The sequence below is a fragment of the Phacochoerus africanus genome, chromosome 7 (assembly GCF_016906955.1).
Source record: "Phacochoerus africanus isolate WHEZ1 chromosome 7, ROS_Pafr_v1, whole genome shotgun sequence".
NCBI classification, from domain to species: Eukaryota; Metazoa; Chordata; class Mammalia; order Artiodactyla; family Suidae; genus Phacochoerus; species Phacochoerus africanus.
The window spans coordinates 86,157,596-86,175,311 of record NC_062550.1 but is presented as its reverse complement, the minus strand read 5'-3'; the positions used below and the strand labels follow the sequence as shown (position 1 = coordinate 86,175,311).

General features: G+C 41.5%; 1 protein-coding gene across 1 annotated transcript in view; it reads right to left on the bottom strand.

Annotated features, from left to right (window-relative positions):
• GNPTAB (N-acetylglucosamine-1-phosphate transferase subunits alpha and beta) overlaps positions 1-17,716 on the bottom strand; it is a 100,483-nt gene that overhangs the window by 52,368 nt on the left and 30,399 nt on the right. Inside the window, 2 exon segments of the mRNA XM_047788176.1 lie at positions 3,761-3,802; positions 5,122-5,241. Of these exon segments, the coding sequence (XP_047644132.1) occupies positions 3,761-3,802; positions 5,122-5,241 (162 nt within the window).

Below are 17,716 nucleotides of genomic sequence, written 5' to 3'. Positions count from 1 at the left end.
AAACCAATCACTAGTTCTGAAATTGAAAATGTCATCAAAAGACTCCCAAAAAAACAAAACTTCAGGACCAGATGGCTTCACACGTGAATTTCAGCAAACATTCAGAGATTAGTTAACACCTATCCTTCTGACACTCTTGAAAAAAATTGCAGAGGAAGGAAGACTCCCTAGCTCATTCTATGAGGCCACCATCACCCTGACACCAAAACCAGACAAAACACCACACACACACACACACACACACACACACACACACACACACAATACAGGTCAATATCACTGATAAACATATAGGCAAAAATCCTCAATAAAATATTAGCAAACCAAACCCAACAACACATTAAAAGGATCATACACCATGATCAAGAGGGATATATGCCAGGAATGCAAGAGATTCTTCAATATCCGCAAATCAATCAGCATGATACACAACATTAACAAAGTAAATAAAAACCATATGATCATCTCAAGAGATGTTAAAAAAAGCTTTTGATTCAACACCCATTTCAAACAAAAAGAAAAAACCTGTCCAAAAGCAGACAGAGAGGGAACCCACCTCAACATAATAAGGGCCATATATGACAAACCCACAGCTAACACCATTCTCAATGGTATAAAGCTGAAAACATTTCCACTAAGATCAGGAACGAGACAAGGATGTCCATTCTCACCACTGTTATTCAACATAGTTTTGGAAGTCCTAGCCACAGCAATAAGAGAAGAAAAAGAAATGAAACAAATTCAGTTTGGAAAAGAAGTAAAGGAGTTCCCAAGGTGGCCCAGTGGAAACAAATACAACTAGGAACCGTGAGGTTGCACGTTCGATCCCTGCCCTCACTCAGTGGGTTAAGGATCCGGCGCTGCCATGAGCTGTGGTGTAAGTCACAGACACAGCTCGGATCTGGTGTTGCTGTAGCTCTGGCATAGGCCAGCGGCAGCAGCTCCCATTAGACCCCTAGCCCGGGAACATCCACATGCCACGGATGCAGCCCTAAAAAGACAAATGACAAAAGAAAAAAAAAAAAGTAAAACTGCTATCACTACTTGCAGACAACATGATACCATACATAGGAAATTCTAAAGACACTACCAGAAAACTACTAGAGCTTATCAACAAATTTAGTAAAGTTGCAGGATACAAAATTTATACACAAAAATCTCTTGCATTCCCATACACCAACAATGAAAGATCAGAAAAAGAAATTAAGGAAACAATCCCATTTACCACTGCAAAGAGAATAAATACCTAAGAATAAACCTACCTAAAGAGATAAAAGAGATAAAAAATCTATACTCTGAAAACTGATGAAGACACTGATGAAGGAAATTAACACAAACAGATGGAAAACTATACCATGCTCTTGGGCTGGAAGAATCAACACTGTCGAAATGACTATACTACGGAAGGCAATCTACAGACTACAGATTGAGCACAATCTCAACCAGACTACCAACAGCATTTTTCATAGAACTGAAACAAAAAATTTCTAAATTTGTATGGAAACACGAAAGATAACTTTAGCAATCTTTTTTCTTTTTCTTTTTAGGGCTACACATATAGTATATGGAGGTTCCCAGGCTAGGGGTCAAATCGGAGCTACAGCTGTCAGCCTATGCCACAGCCTTAGCAACACCAGATCCAAGCAGCATCTGTGACCCTATACCACAGGTCAGGTGGGTTAAGCCAGATCTTTAACCCACTGAGGCCAGGAAATGAACCCACATCCTCATGGATACTAGTTGGATCTGCTTCCACTGTACCACAACAGGAATTCCAACCTAAGCAATCTTGAGAAAAACAGAGCTGGAGGAATCAGGCTCCCTGACTTGAGACTTTACTACAAAGCTACAGTCATTAAAACAGTATGGCACTGGAATAAAAACAGACACAGAGATCAATGGAACAGCACAGAAAGCCCAGAAATAAACCCATGAGCCTATAGTCAACTAACCTATGACAAAGGAAAGGTCGCTTGATCTCACATTGCTGTGGCTGTGGTGTAGGCCAGCAGCTACAGCTTCAATTTAACCCCTAGCCTAGGAACCTCCATATGCCCCAAGTGAGGCCTTCAAAAAAAAAAAAAAAAGAAAGAAAAAAACTAAATATAAAACTACCATATGATCCAGCAATCCCTGGGTATATATCCGGAGAAAACCCTAATTCGAAAAGATATATGCAGGAGTTGTCGTCATCCAGAAATGAATCTGACTAGCATCTGTGAGGACGCAAATTCAATCCCTGGCCTCACCCGGGAGTTAAGGATCTGGCGTTGCTGTGGCTATGGTGTAGACCAGTGGCTACAGCTCCGATTAGACCCCTAGCCTGGGAACCTCTATATGCCATGGGTGCGTCCCTAAAAAAAAACCAAAACAACAACAACAAAAGAAACCAGAGTTCCCATCATGGCTCAGTGGTTAACAAATCCAACTAGGAACCATGAGGTTGTGGGTTCAATCCCTGGCCTCGCTTAGTGGGTTAAGGATCCAGTATTGCCATGAGCTGTGGTGTAGGTCGCAGACATGGCTCAGATCTGGCGTTGCTGTGGCTATGGTGTAGGCTGGTGGCTACAGCTCCGATTAGACCCCTAGCCTGGGAACCTCCATATGCCGAGGGTGCAGTCCTAGAAAAGACAGACATAGACCAAAAAAAAAAAAAAAGAAAGAAAAAGAAACCTAAATGTCCATCAACAGATGAATGGATAAAGAAGATGTGGTACACATATACAATGGAAGATTATTCAGCCATTAAAAAAAAAGAATAATGCCATTTGCAGCAACATGGATGGATCTAGAAATTACCACACTGAGTGAAGTCAAAGACAAATACGATATGAGATCACCAATATGTGGAATCTAACAAAAATGATACAAAAGAATCCAAAACAGAAACAGACTCAAAGATTTGAAACCATATTTACGGTTACCAAAAGGGAAATGCGGGGGGGGGGGGGGGGGGGGGGGGGGGAATAAATTCAAGGGTTGGGACTGACATATACACACTACTATAGATAAAACAGATGGATAACAAGGACCTGTTGTACGATACAGGGTAATCAAAAAAAAAAAAAAAAAGACACAGACATACGTATTTGTGCAACTAATTTACTTTACCATATACCTGAAACTAACAACTTTCTAAGTTAACTATATTCCACCAAAAATTTTTTAAACAAAATAGAAAAAAGGAGTTCCCATTGTGGATCAGTGGTAATGAATCCAACTATTATCTATGAGGACATGGGGTTAGGTCTCTGACCTCGTTCAGTGGGTTAAGGATCCAGCATTGCTGTGAGCTGTGGTGTAGGTTGCAGACGAGGCTTGGATCTGGTGTTGCTGTGACTGTGGTGTAGGTCAGCAACTACAGCTCCAATTAGACCCCTAGCCTGACACCTCCATATGCTTCGGGTGTGGCCCTCAACACACACACACACACACAAAGAAGAAAAAAAAATAGAAAAAGAAGTTTGACATCTATAAAGAAGAGAGACATGTTATGACAGTTAGATCAAATAATTCATGGATTTTCAACTAAAAAAAAATGCCAGTGTTTCCAATGTGGCTCAGCGGTAACGAACCTGACTAGGATCCACGAGGACATGGGTTTGATCCCTGGCCTTACTCAGTGGGTTAAGGATCCCGAGCTGCTGTGGGATAGCCCTGCGCTACAGCTCCGATTTGACCCCTAGACTGGGAACTTCCCTATGACGGAGGTGCAGCCCTTTTAAAAAAAAAAAAAGACTATCAATCAATAAATGCTTACCTCTTCTTAGTTGGTTCTGTTGTGTTCTTCCCAAGGATTTCTCTAATAAAAACAAAATATATTTCATTACATATGCATAGCCCTACATGTGAATAAGAGAGAACTTAGTATCAATTATTCTGATTACTCCAAAAGAACCAACCAGTAGGTTGGAAGTACTGTAATAACATTTAAGACATAATAAATTATACAATGTAATGAAATATTAGCAATAAATATACCACCCACAGTAACCACAAAAGTTTAACTAAAATATAAGCGTTTACATTTTACTAGTAAAACATGGTAAAAGGCTGTCAAAAGTCATCTTCACACACTGAGGCGGTCTCATATTCTCTAACAGAGAGAGAAAGAGACAATTTGTTGTAGTACAATATGGCCAATGACCTGTAAGTTGAGTGTACCCATAACATTTACAAAGAAATGAATGGGGAAACGCTCAGTAAATACTCCTGAGAAATCAGAAGGCAAGTTACATCAGCCAGATCCCCAGCTCTGAAAGTTCTCCAGAAGCCCGTTATACTTTTCCCAGATAAAGTAAATGATCAAAATTACACATTTTAAAAAACTACCAAGGTTTCTAGTTTTGTAGTATACTATTTGGTTTTAAAAGGGCTAAGAGAAATATACTTTTTACTATCTTTACCAAATGGAAAAAAAGTTATGTCTGTAGGTCTGTTTTATTTTTAAGGAATGAATCCATCCTCCTGTGTAGCTATTTTGCATTAAAAAAACCTTCCTTTGGAGTTCCTGTCGTGGCTCAGTGGTTAACGAACCCGACTAGGAACCATGAGGTTGCGGGTTCGATCCCTGGCCTTGCTCAGGGGGTTAAGGATCCGGCGTCGCCGTGAGCTGTGGTGTAGGTCGCAGATGCGGCTCGGATCCCAAGTTGCTGTGGCTCTGGTGTAGGCCGGTGGCTACAGCTCCAATTGGACCCCTAGCCTAGGAATCTCCACATGCTGCTGGAACAGCCCTAGAAAAGGCAAAAAGACAAAAAAAAAAACAAAAAAAAACCCCTTCCTTTATGAAGCTGCTGCACTGAGTGAGCAGGAAGCCCAGGGCTCCCCTGGGCGGCTCCTCCACCTTCAGGCGCTTTGGAGACCAAGGCACCCCTGGAGCACCAGGGTCATGAAATGGCCACCTTGCAGAGTAAGGCCAGGATCTCGACCAAGTGGCTGAGTCCTCCTTGGGCAGCGAGAAACAAGGGCTGGATGCATCACTGCCAAAATCTCATAATGGCATGAATTTGAGAAGCAGGCTCTTGTTTGAACACAGTGTGGACAGCATCTTAACCTTCTGCAATGTACCATGACTGGTAATTGTGGAACTTTCTGTGTTTTGTATTTTGACATCAGTTTTACCTCATTGCTTTCTGCTCCTCCTCCATCTGTTCTCTGACTTGCTGCAGTTCCTTCAGTAGATCGAGATCTGTGCCATTTACCCAGGTGTAAACCACATCAATCGGCATGGGCAGACAGAGCCTAGGGGAAACCCACAAGTCCTCCAGCTTGGATGCATTTTCCCAATACATTTGAAAATAAAAGCATTAATAGGGTTTAAACTTAGTGGCTATGAATAAACACCAATGAAAAGGGAATCCACCTATGGCACATGTCACAGACTGGCCACATTTTCAAACTGGCACCGGGCCCTAGTACTTACTGAGGACCTTCTCTGTGAGATGCATTCTGCTAGACACTTTCGGCAGTTTTGCCTTGTCTCATCATCACAACTGCCCTATAAAGAGGCTGCTGTCACTTCACTTTTAAGACTGTGGGGGAGGTCTTGGAAGCTCAGTTTAAACAGCCATATTCTTAGCTTAGCAAATGAGGAAGCTTGGATACAAATGAAAAGAAATTACTACATAGAGACATAGCCAAGCATAGAAAACAGAAAAGAAATTCGAAGCTTACACAAAATTACGAAAAAAGGGGGCCCTAAGTCCACAGCCAAGACCTAGTGCCATTTAATGTTATAGCTCTCCCTTTCTCTGAGGCCCCCAAGCCTGGACCCTCCCAGTCCTCCATGCTTTACCCTTTTTCTTTTTTCATAGTAATGATCACCTAATATATTAAATAATTAACATGCTTCGTACACTGGTAATCCACGTGTTCCCTCCCCTAGAATGTAAACTCCAAGGCAGTAGGAAGCGCACCTGTTTTGTTCCCTAAAGTAGTTGAGAAAAAGTATCTGGCACATAGGAACTCAGATGATTTACATGAGACACCAGCACAGAAGGCCTTCCACATCTTTCCCTTTACTCTCTTATCTTCAATCTAAGGAGCCACGCAGGCTTTTAATTCCTGAGCATCCACCTCAGCTGTTTTTCCGGTTTTATCCCTGCTGAAAGTTCTCTTCTCCTTTCCTTCATCAACTTACCAAAATCCTACCCATCTTTCAGAGTCTGCTCCAGACCTGTGACACAGTTCATAGTAACATATGACGTATTTTGGATTTCAGGTTTGATCTTTTCCAAGAAATGGTACAGGGGTTTGGTTTGGTTGGTTTTGATTATGGTTTGGTTTCTCTTTTTCTTTTTCTTAGGCCAAGGACCCAAAACTTACCCTTCTTTGTCTTCCTCAAAGGCCAGGCACAGGATCAGGCCCACCCTCCCCCCCGAAGCAGGAAGGGCTCCAAAGACTAATAGAAACATGACAACTTTTCTTTTGGCCACAGGGTTAATTTTCTCAAGGGAAAATAAATGCAGTTTGGTAGATAAATCTTTCAAATTATGGAAAGAAAGAAAGAATAGACTGACAACCACTTTCAGTTTAAAACAAGTAGGTGAGACCACTGGATGAAAGTAGTGCTTATCCATTCAATGAATAAATATTTACTGAGCACTTAGTATGTGCCAGGCACTGTTCTAAGTACTGGGGACTCAGCAGTAAATAAAACCCAAATTGATGCCTTCATGAAGTTTACATTCTAGTGAGGTCAAGACAGGAAATAAACCAAACAAAGTCAGATAATGTTCAATGTCAGAAAATAAAGCAGAAAATTGGGATACCTAGTGTGTCTATATGGAGAAGGGGGTCAGTCTGAAATAGGGAGATCAGAGATGGCCTTAGTGGAAGGTGACATTTCAGCAAAGAGGTGAAGGCAGGCAGGAAGCAGGCCATGTGGGCACCTGAGGGAAGAAGAGCCAAGAGAAGGGAAATATCATGTGCAAATGCCCTGAGGCAGATGCCTACCTGGCATGGTTAAGGAATTAGAGGCCAGAGTGGCAGAGACAACAGGAGCAAAGGGAAGAGCATAAGAGGAGACCAGGGAGCCTAGAGCTTCATGGAGAAAATGAGGACTCAGGCACATGTGACAGCTGAGAATCCACCAACCCTCCCTGACTGCAGAATAAAATCTAAACTCCTTTATAACCTACACCTCATGCTCTGCATGCTCTAACTGTATGCTCTTACCCAAACAGGATAAGAACTTGCAGGCTTCTGTGCCTTTGACACGCTCCTCCCTCTGCCGAGAACATCCTTTCTTTCATGCTCCTTTTAACCACTTCCTCATTCCCTAAGCCCTCTTCCCTCACTTCCCACAAAGAAAAATGTACTGCGTGGCAGGCGATTTCCACTGTACTTTGTACGCTAAGGAATCCCTAGTGCTCGGTGTTGTACTATTTTTTGCGACGTCTATCTTCCACTAGGTGGAGCATCTGGGAGGCAGAAATGGTGTCATGCATTCTGGGCCGCTCTTCATTATTTCCTCTCTCTCAGGCACACTCAGATTCTTCCTGCTGCAAGAATATGCACTTGCTTCCCCATCTAAAAATAGGTGTTTTCTGCATGTGTCTATATCAGTGTTAGCAGGCATCAAATCACCTGTGAGACTTGAAAACATATGACTGGGCTCCATCCCCAGAATCTCTGATGTATTAGGTCTGGAGTGGGGCCCCAGAATCTGCATTTCTAACAAGTCCCCAGGTAAAGCAATGGTCCAGAAATTCACTTTGAGAAATACCTATTTATATAACTATAGTTCACATTTATAAATTTAAAAAAACCTTCCCCCCACTCAAATACCAGTTCTACTGGAGGTCACTGAGCTCCTCCTGTTCATCACGACCTGCCTAGGAACAGTGCCTGGGACCTAAGTGGGGTTTAACAGGTACTTATAATATGTATAATAAATTTACAATATGTATAATCGTCTAAATATGAGTTCATTCCCTCAACATAAACCTCAGTCTTTTCTATATTAAAAAAAAAAAAATTCCCCCACATTACCCACACATAAACCACCCCAAGTCATCTCACTCTCGAATGTGCAGGCAGTCTCTGTTCAGACTAAAAACTGAAAAAGCTGCTTAGGTGACGTATTTCAGGAAGAAAAGGCTTTTTAAAAAGGTGGGAAGGAGTTCCCGTTGTGGCGCAAAGGGATCAGTGGTGTCTTGGGAGTGCTGGGGATGCAGGTTCGATCCCCAGCCCTCACAGAGGGTTAAGGATCCGGTGTTGCCACAGCTGTGGCTAAGGTTGCAACTTCGGCTTGGATCTGATCCCTGGTCCAGGAATTCCATATGCCACAGGGTGGCCAAAAAGAAAAAAATAAATAAATAAAAGGAGGGAAACTTTTGCACATTTCAAAGCTTTCTTGTAAAAGTAATTATCTGCCATTAAAGATTTTTTTTAATAGAATCAAGAGATATCCATATAGTTCAACTGAGCAAACCAATAACCTACACAGAATGCATTTATGTCCTGGCTCTTCTAGTAAGGCTATATTACAAGATTGGTTTAATTCTCTGGTGTTAAACTGACAATCTAAAGTGATCGTGTGACCTGCCTCAAGTCAGTGAGTCAGTTGTTTTTCTACTTATTAGACATGGTCACAATGAGTAGGACTAACCACAGACCACGATCTTAGTTTCCAGATGAGGAAGAAGCCCTTATCTTAGAACTGAATACTAAATAAGTTATCTATGACTCAGAAGCAAAGCCATGGTGACAAAAGCGATACAACTTTTATTTTAATTGATTTAGTTTAAGTGCATGTAAAGGCACTTAATAGTCCCTTGGTTCTATATTCCACAAAGGAGGTAAGCAAACTTAGAATGTAAATAGTATCTTAGAACCCAAGTTCTAAGTTCTAAGCCACCCCTGGTGGCTCGGTGGGTTAAGGATCTGGCACTATCAGTGCTGTTGGCACAGGCCTCATGTGGGGTCAAAAAAAGTGTATATATTCGAACATGTAATGCTACATATGATCCGTTTCCTTGTCATCATAAAAATTAGGTAATTTTGAAATATTCTTACATAAAAACCAAACTATATTCTAATGCAATTTAAAATTAGGAGAAGAAATATTTAAAACACATTCTTGAGAAAGAGAAGAGTATTTGATTGAAAAAGCTGCGTGGTGCAGTGGTTAACGAATCCAACTAGGAAGGAACCATGAGGTTGCGGGTTTGATCAGTGGGTAAGGATCCGGCATTGCCGTGAGCTGTGGTGTAGGTTGTAGACGCGGCTCGGATCCCGTGTTGCTGTGGCTCTGGCATAGGCCGGCAGCTACAGCTCTGATTAGATCCCTAGCCTGGGAACCTCCATATGCCGTGGGAGTGGCCCTAGAAAAGGCAAAAAGACGACAAAAAAAAAAAAAAAGAAAGAAAGAGCAAGCTGACATCAGTATCTAGCTTTTCTGAGCTAGTTTTCCTTTGCAGTTTGGAAGCTCTATTAGGGCAGAGATGCATGCCTCTGTGTACTGCTGGAGCCTCAGACACAGCAGGCTAAGTGATTACCAAACAAATTTTGGAGTGAAAAAATGACAAGCCATTTCTCAGCTTTTCTTAAGAAAATCTGTGTTGTTAAAAATTAGAGAAGGAGGAGTTCCCATTGTGGCTCAGTAGTAACAAAGCCAACTAGTAACCATGAGGATGCAGGTTCAATCCCTGGCCTCACTCAGTGGGTTAAGGATCTGGTGCTGCCGTGAGCTGGAGTGTAGGTTGCAGGCTCTGCTTGGATTTAGTGTGGCTGTGGCCATGGTATAGGCCAGCAGCAACAGCTCCAGTTCAACCCCTAGCCCAGGAACTTCCATATGCTACAGGTGCAAGCCCTAAAAAGACCAAAAAAAAACAAAACAAAACAAAACAAAACAAAACAAAAAAAAACAAAAAACGAAGAAAAAAAGAAAAAAGAAATGAAAATTCCCTGTGCCCCTCTGAGAACTACAGAGGAAGAAATTCTGCAGGTAGGAGGAACTGTATTTTCCCAAGCCCTCTGCGGAATTCTGCTGGGAATAAAGCTTGGGAACTGCTACATTAAGGAAATGATTCTCACTTTTTAGCATCCACACTTAAGACTCTTAAAAACTATTAACAGGTAGTATGAGAAAAAGGATATATATGTATGTATGACTGGGGCACTACGCTGTACAACAGAAATTGACAAAACACTGTAAATCAACAATACTCTAATAAAAATTTAAAAATAAATAAATATTTAAAAATAAATAAATCCTCTGAAACAAATAATTTTTTTTGTCTTTTTTTGCCTTTTCTAGGGCCACTCCCGCGGCATGTGGAGGTTGAATTGCAGGTGTAGCCGCCGGCCGACACCGGAGCCACAGAAACGTGGGATCTGAGCCGAGTCTGCAACCAACACCACAGCTCACGGCAATGCCAGATCCTTAACCCACTAAGCAAGGCCAGGGACCGAACCCATAACCTCATGGTTCCTAGTCGGATTCGTTAACCACTGAGCCAGGACGGGAACTCCAAACAAAAATTTTAAATAACTATTAAGGACCCCCAAAAGCTTTTGTTTATAACTATCCACACTTGCCTTTTTTTTTTTTTTTAACCACTATACTTGCAGCATATGGAAGTTCCCAGGCTAGGAGTCAAATCAGAGCTGCAGCTGCTGGCCTACACCCACACCTCACGGCAAACAACAGATACTCAACCCACTGAGAAGGGCCAGGGATCGAACCCATGTCCTCAGAGATACTAGTCAGGTTCACTACCACTGAGCCACCATGGAAACTCCCACACTTGCCATTTTTGCTAAGTCAGACATTTTAAAAATATTAATTTGTTCTGAAACAATAATAAATCCCTTCATGTGTTAATATAAATAACTTTTTACATGAAAATAACAGTATTTCACAAAACAACAAAAGAACTTAGTGAGAAGAAAGGACTGATTTACATTTCTCCAAATCTCTTTAACGACTGGGTAGAAGCAAGCAAGCATCGCAAATCTTCTGTATTCAATCTGTTCCCCTATGTTGTTTTGGTGGAAGAAAACCCAGGCTCACACAGATAAGTAGTTGGAAAGGGAGAAAGAATTTTAATAGCCTTTTCAAATAATGGTGGGTCTTCTTGTTTGATATTACACCAAAATAAGTGGCAGTTTCTTAAAAATTAGTTGCAATGTGCAATCTGAAACCACTAATGAATTTTTGTGCCTTTATATTAAATCCATTGATCAATCTTGCATTTTTAAGGCAAGACTCTTGAAGAATACATTGGTTATCTCAAAAATAGAAGCTTACTGAGTTATGCAGCTCTGCCAAATGGTGACATATTTAACTTTCTCACATAATATTAACAAATGCAATTTTCTGACACAATGTTGCAAATCTAATCAGAGAAGCCTTTACATATTGTGAAGCTATTAGGCTAATGATGGTAGAAACAAATTTTCCAAAATTCTAATTTTCACTTGAAACTCAAATTTTATCGTTGGAAACAAATACTATTATTTCTTTCTCTTCAAACACAGAATTGCTTTGTTCACTGTCAGGAAAATAGCTGCCAAATAATACCAAGTCTGAGTAATGACACTGTCATCTCTCGAGTTGTGTAATAAGAGTACTTCATGAAACAGAACAGCTAGCTTAGGTTGCAACTCAAACACAAGGGCTTGCCCTCAAGACAGGAACAATGCAGTCAGGTGCCTGAGGTGTGCCTCCTATTGCAACACAGAATATTAAAAAAATGTATACTCACAGGATCAAGATGCAATCCAATTAACGATTTTTACTGCTTCAAGATGAACTCTTAAGTGAACCCAGATTTTTTCTTCCCTCTGTAGATATGCGGTGGTGGAGATTACACTGGCTTGTGCTAAGGTGGTGGCAATTTTACCTACCACTGCTTTTACACAATCAGTGCAAATGTCAATGTAGTAAAAAGGGCAAATAATACCTTGGTGTTGTCATAAAAATAGCTCTGGAGTTCCCGTGGTGGCACAGATGTAACAAACCCAACTAGTATCCATGAGGATACAGGTTCAATCCCTGGCCTCACTCAGCGGGTTAAGGATCCGGTGTTGCCATGTGCTGTGGTACAGATCACAAACACAGCTTGGATCCTGTGTTGCTGTGGCTGTGGCACAGGCTGGCAAGTGCAGCTCTGGTTTGACCCCTGGCCTGGGAACCTCCATATGACGTGCTTAAGGCCCTAAAGAGCAAAAAACAAAACAAAACAAAAAAAAACCCCACAAACCCCACAGTCTTTGGAAACTGCTATTTTAAAGAGACCAGAAGAGAGTATGAAACATAGGAGACGGGATTAAGATAGCAGAGAAGGACTGGAGCTCACCTCCTCTCATAAAAACAGCAAAGTTACATCCAGCTACTGAACGACCTTCAACAAAATATACTGGCAACTATCACAAAAGATATCCTACTTCAGAAGACAAAGAGGAGGCGACATCAAGACAGTAGGAGGGGCTATATTAGCAACCCCATACCCACAAGGTGGGCGGCCCACAGACTGGAAAATAACTATATCTTAGGGGCTCACCCACTGGAGTGACAATTCTGAGCCACACATCAGGTTCCCATGCCTGGGGATCTGGCATTGGGAGGAGGAAACCCTGGAGCACTTGGCACTGAAGCCCAGTGGGGCTTGTGTGCAGGAGCTCCACGGGACTGGAGAAACGGAGACTCTACTCTTGAAAGGTGCACAAAGGCTTTCATGTCCACAGGGTCCCAGTGCAAAGCAGAGACTCCATGGGAATATGGGTCATACCTGCCTGCAGTTTCTGGAAGATCCCCTGGGAAAATAAGGAGTGACTGTGGCTTGTTGCCGGGGGAGGACATTGGAAGCAAAGGTCTTGGGAATAATTATCAGTGTGAACTCCTCTAAAAGTAGCCATTTTGGAAAAATCCGACCCTACCCATCAGGGCTGAGAAGCCCCAGGCCAAATAACAAACCAGGTGGAAACAGTCCCACCCATCAGCAAACAGCCTACCTAAAGACACCCACCCACCCACTCCCAGGAACAGAGACTCATCTAATCTCACCCAGAGACAAAGCCCCACCCCCCAGAAGGATATGAATCAGCTCTACCCAGCAATAGGCAGGCACTAGTTCCGCCCATCAGGAACCCTGAAGCAAACCCCCCCATACCAACTTCAGCCACAAGGGGGGCAGACATCAGAAGCAAGAGAGGCTACAACCCTACTGTCTGCAAAAAGAAAACCACACCAAAAATCTATACAAAATGAAAAGGCAGAAAATTATGACTCAGATAAGGGAATAAGAAAAAAAGCCGAGAAAAAAGCTAAGTGATCTGAAGATTACTAACTTCCGTGAAAAAGACTTTAGATTGATGAGAATAAGATGATTCAAGATCTGGGAAATAAACCGGAGGCAAAGATTGATGAATTGAAAGAAACACTGAGTGAGGAAATGGAAGATTTCAGGATTAAGCAAGCAATATTCAAAATATAATAAGTAGGAGTTCCAGTCGTGGCACAGTGGTTAACAAATCCAACTAGGAACCATGAGGTTGCGGGTTCGGTCCCTGCCCTTGCTCAGTGGGTTAACGATCCGGCGTTGCTGTGAGCTGTGGTGTAGGCTGCAGACAGCGGCTCGGATCCCACGTTGCTGTGGCTCCAGCATAGGCCAGTGGCTACAGCTCCGATTTGACCCCTAGCCTAGGAACTAGGGTGCTGCAGGAGCGGCCCAAGAAATAGCAAAACGACAAAAAAAAAATATATATATATATATGTATAAAATAAGTAAAACAATAAATGATTTCCTTTTCACTCACCAAAACAATGCCACAAAAGTAAATTATAAATATTTAAAGCACTAGATGACTATAATCCTTCTGATATGAGATTTTCCATTATCTTACCATGCATTTACTTGGATGATGTTTCATTACAAAGACTGGTTCAAAACCACCATAATATAAAATAAATTGAGAGATACTTTCTCTAAAAAAAAAAAGAAAAAGAGAAAGAAAGAAAAAATTCACTAGACGCGACCAAAAGCAGAATACAGGAGGCAGAAGAACGAATAAGTGGAGTTCCCCTCACGGCTCAGCAGTTAATGAACCCAAATGGCAACCATGAGGATATGGGTTCGATCCCTGGCCTCCATCAGTGGGTTAAGGATCCAGTGTTGCCATGAGCTGAGGTGTAGGTCACAGACACAGCTCAGATCCCTGTTCTTGTGGCTGTGGCATCAGCCAGCAGCTACAGTTCTGATTCAACCCCTAGCCTGAGAACCTACACGTGTTCCAGGTGCAGCTCTAAAAAGACAAAGAAGAAGAAGAAGGAGTAAACGAGGTGTAAGACTGGTGTGAATCACTAATGCTGAACAAAAAAGAGAAAAAAGACTGAAAAGAAATGAAGACAGTCTGAGAGACTCCTGAGACAACATTACACACACTAACAACTGTATTACAGGGCTACCAGTAGGAGTGAAGAGAGAAAAAGGGCCAAAGAAAATATTTTAAGAAATAATAGCTGAAAAATCCCTAACATGGGAAAGGAACTGGTCATTCAAATCCAGGAAGTACAATGAGTACCATATAAAATAAACCCGAGGAGGAATACCCTGAGACACATGTTAATCAAACTGACCAAATTAAAGACGAAAAGAAAGTAACGAGAGCAGCTAGGGAAAGAAACAAGTAACATATAAGGGAACCCTGATAAGGTTATCAGCTGATTTTTCAGCAGAAACTCTGCAGGCCACAGGGAGTGGCATGACATACTTAAAAGTGATGAAAGGAAAAAACCTCCAACCAAGATTACTCTACCCAGCAAGGCTTCCACTAAGATTTGAAGGAGAAATCAAAAGCTTTTCACACAAGCAAAAGCTAAGAGAATTCAGCACCACTAAACCAGCTTTATGACAAATACTAAAGGAAATTCTCTAGGTAGAAAAGGCTACGACTAGAAACAAAAATATTACAAATGATAAGGCTCACCGGGAAAGGCATAGATATAGTAAGGGTAGGAAATCATCCACATACAAACATGCTATCAAAACCAGAAATTGTGAGCAGAGTACAAATGCAAGATACTGGAAATGCGCTTGCAATTAAAAAATCAACAACTTACAAAAAAAAAAAAAAAGAAAGAAAGAACGAGAAAGACAAATACCATATGCTATCACTTATATCTAGAATCCACAATATGGCACAAATGACCCTATCTACCGAACAGACTCACAGACATGGAGAACAGACTTGTGGATGCCAAGGGAGAGGGAGTGGGATGGACTGGGAGTTTGAGTTTAGTAGATGCAAACTATTACACTTAGAATGGATAAGCAATGAGGTCCTGCTCTATAGCACAGAGAACTATATCCAGTCACTTGTGATAGACCATGATGGAAGATAGTGTGAGACAAAGAATGTATATATATAGTATAACTGGGTCACTTTGCTGTATGAATTGACAGAAATTGACAGAACATTGTAAATCAACTATAATTTAATACAAAATTTTAAATTTAAAAAAAATCAACAACTTTAAAATAATCTTGTATAAATATCTAGACTCCTATGTCAAAACTTTATGGTAACTGTAAACCAAAAACCTACAATAGATACACACACAAATAAGAAAAAGCAATCCAAACACAACACTAAAAGATCATCATCAAATCACAAAATAGGAGAACAAAAGACAGGAAGAAAAAAGACCAACCAAAACAATCCAAAACAATTAATAAAATGGCAATGAGTTCCCATCATGGCTCAGTGGTTAATGAACCTGACTAGCATCCATGAGGACGTGGGTTTGATCCCTGGCTTGCTCAGTGGGTTAAGGATCTGGTGCTGCTGTGAGCTGTGGTGTAGGTTGCAGACGCAGCTCTGATCCTGCATTGCTATGGCTCTGGCGTAGGCCGGCAGCTATAGCTCCAATTCGACCCCTAGCCTAAGAACCTCCATATGCCTCAGGTATGGCCCTAAAAAAGACAAAAAAAAAAATGGCAATAAGAACATACATATCAATAATTACCATAAATGTAAATGGACTAAATGTCCCAACCAAAAGATGTAGACTGGCTGAATAGATATAAAAACAAGACACTTATATGCTGTCTTCAAGAGACCCACTTCAGTTCTAGTGATATATATATTATAAACTGAAAGTGAGGATGGAAGGAAATATTCCATGCAAAGAGAAATCAAAAGAAAGCTGGAGTAGCAATACTCATCAGACAAAACAGACCTTAAAATAAAGAATATTATAAGACACAAAGAAAGACCTTACATAATGATCAAATATCAATCCAAGAAGAAGACATAACAACTGTAATATATATTGCACCCAACATAAGATCATCTCAATAGTATAAGGCAACTGCTAACAACCTTAAGGAGAAATTGACAATAACATAATAATAGCGGGTGACTTTAACAACCCACTTACAGTAATGGCCAGATCATCCAGAGGGAAATCAACAAGGAGGAGTTCTTGCTGTGGCTCAATGGAAACAAGGAAACTAATCTGATTAGCATCCATGAGGATGCAGGTTCATCCCTGGCCTCTCCTAGTGGGTTAAGGACCCAGCGTTGCCTGAGCTTCAGTGTAGGTCACTGACACAGCTTGGGTCTGGTGTTGCTGTGGCTGTGGTGTAGGCCAGTAGCTACAGCTCCAATTTGACCCCTAGCCTGGGAACCTCCATATGCTGCAGGTGCTGTCCTAAAATTAAAAAAAAAAAAAAGAAAATCTACAAGGATATACAGGTCTTAAATGATGTATTAAATCAGACAGACTTACTAGATATTTATAGAACATTCCATCCAAAGCAGAAGAATATGCATTCTTCTCTAGTGTACACATTACATTCTCTAGGATAGATCACATTCTGGGCCACAAATCAAGGCTTGGTAAATTTAAGAAAACTGAAGTCATTTTTTCCAACCACAACACTATACAACTGGAAATCAAAAACAAGAAAAAAAACTGCAAAAAACACAAACATGTGGAGACAAAAGAATATGCTACTAGGAGTTCCTGTTGTTGCTCAGGGGAAAAGGAATCTGACTAGCATCCATGAGGATGTAGGTTCAATCCCTGGCCTCGCTCAGTGGGATAATGATCTGGCATTGCCGTGAGATGTGGTATAGGTCGCAGACGAGGCTCAGATCCCAAGTTGCCGTTGCTGTGGTGTGGGTCGGCAGCTACAGTTCTGGTTCAACCCTTAGCCTGGGAACCTCCATATGCTGTGGATGTGGCCCTAAAAAAACCAAAAAGAACATGCTTAGACCAAACAACAAATGGATCACTAAAGAAATCAGAGGAAATTTAAAAATACCCACAAGCAAATGACAACAAAGACACAACAATCCAAAACCTATGGGATGCAGGAGTTCCCGTCGTGGTGCAGTGGTTAACGAATCCGACTAGGAACCATGAGGTTGCGGGTTCGATCCCTGCCCTTGCTCAGTGGGTTAACGATCCGGTGTTGCCGTGAGCTGTGGTGTAGGTTGCAGACGAGGCTCGGATCCCGAGTTGTTGTGGCTCTGGTGTAGGCCGGTGGCTACAGCTCCGATTGGACCCCTAGCCTGAGAACCTCCATATGCCGCGGGAGCAGCCCAAGAAATAGCAAAAAGACAAAAAAACAAAAAACAAACAAAAAAAAAACCTATGGGATGCAGCAAAAGCAGTTCTAAGAGGGAAGTTTACAGCAACACAAGTCTACCTCAGGAAACAAGAAAAACTTCAAATAAACAACCTAACTTTAGGAAATTCCCA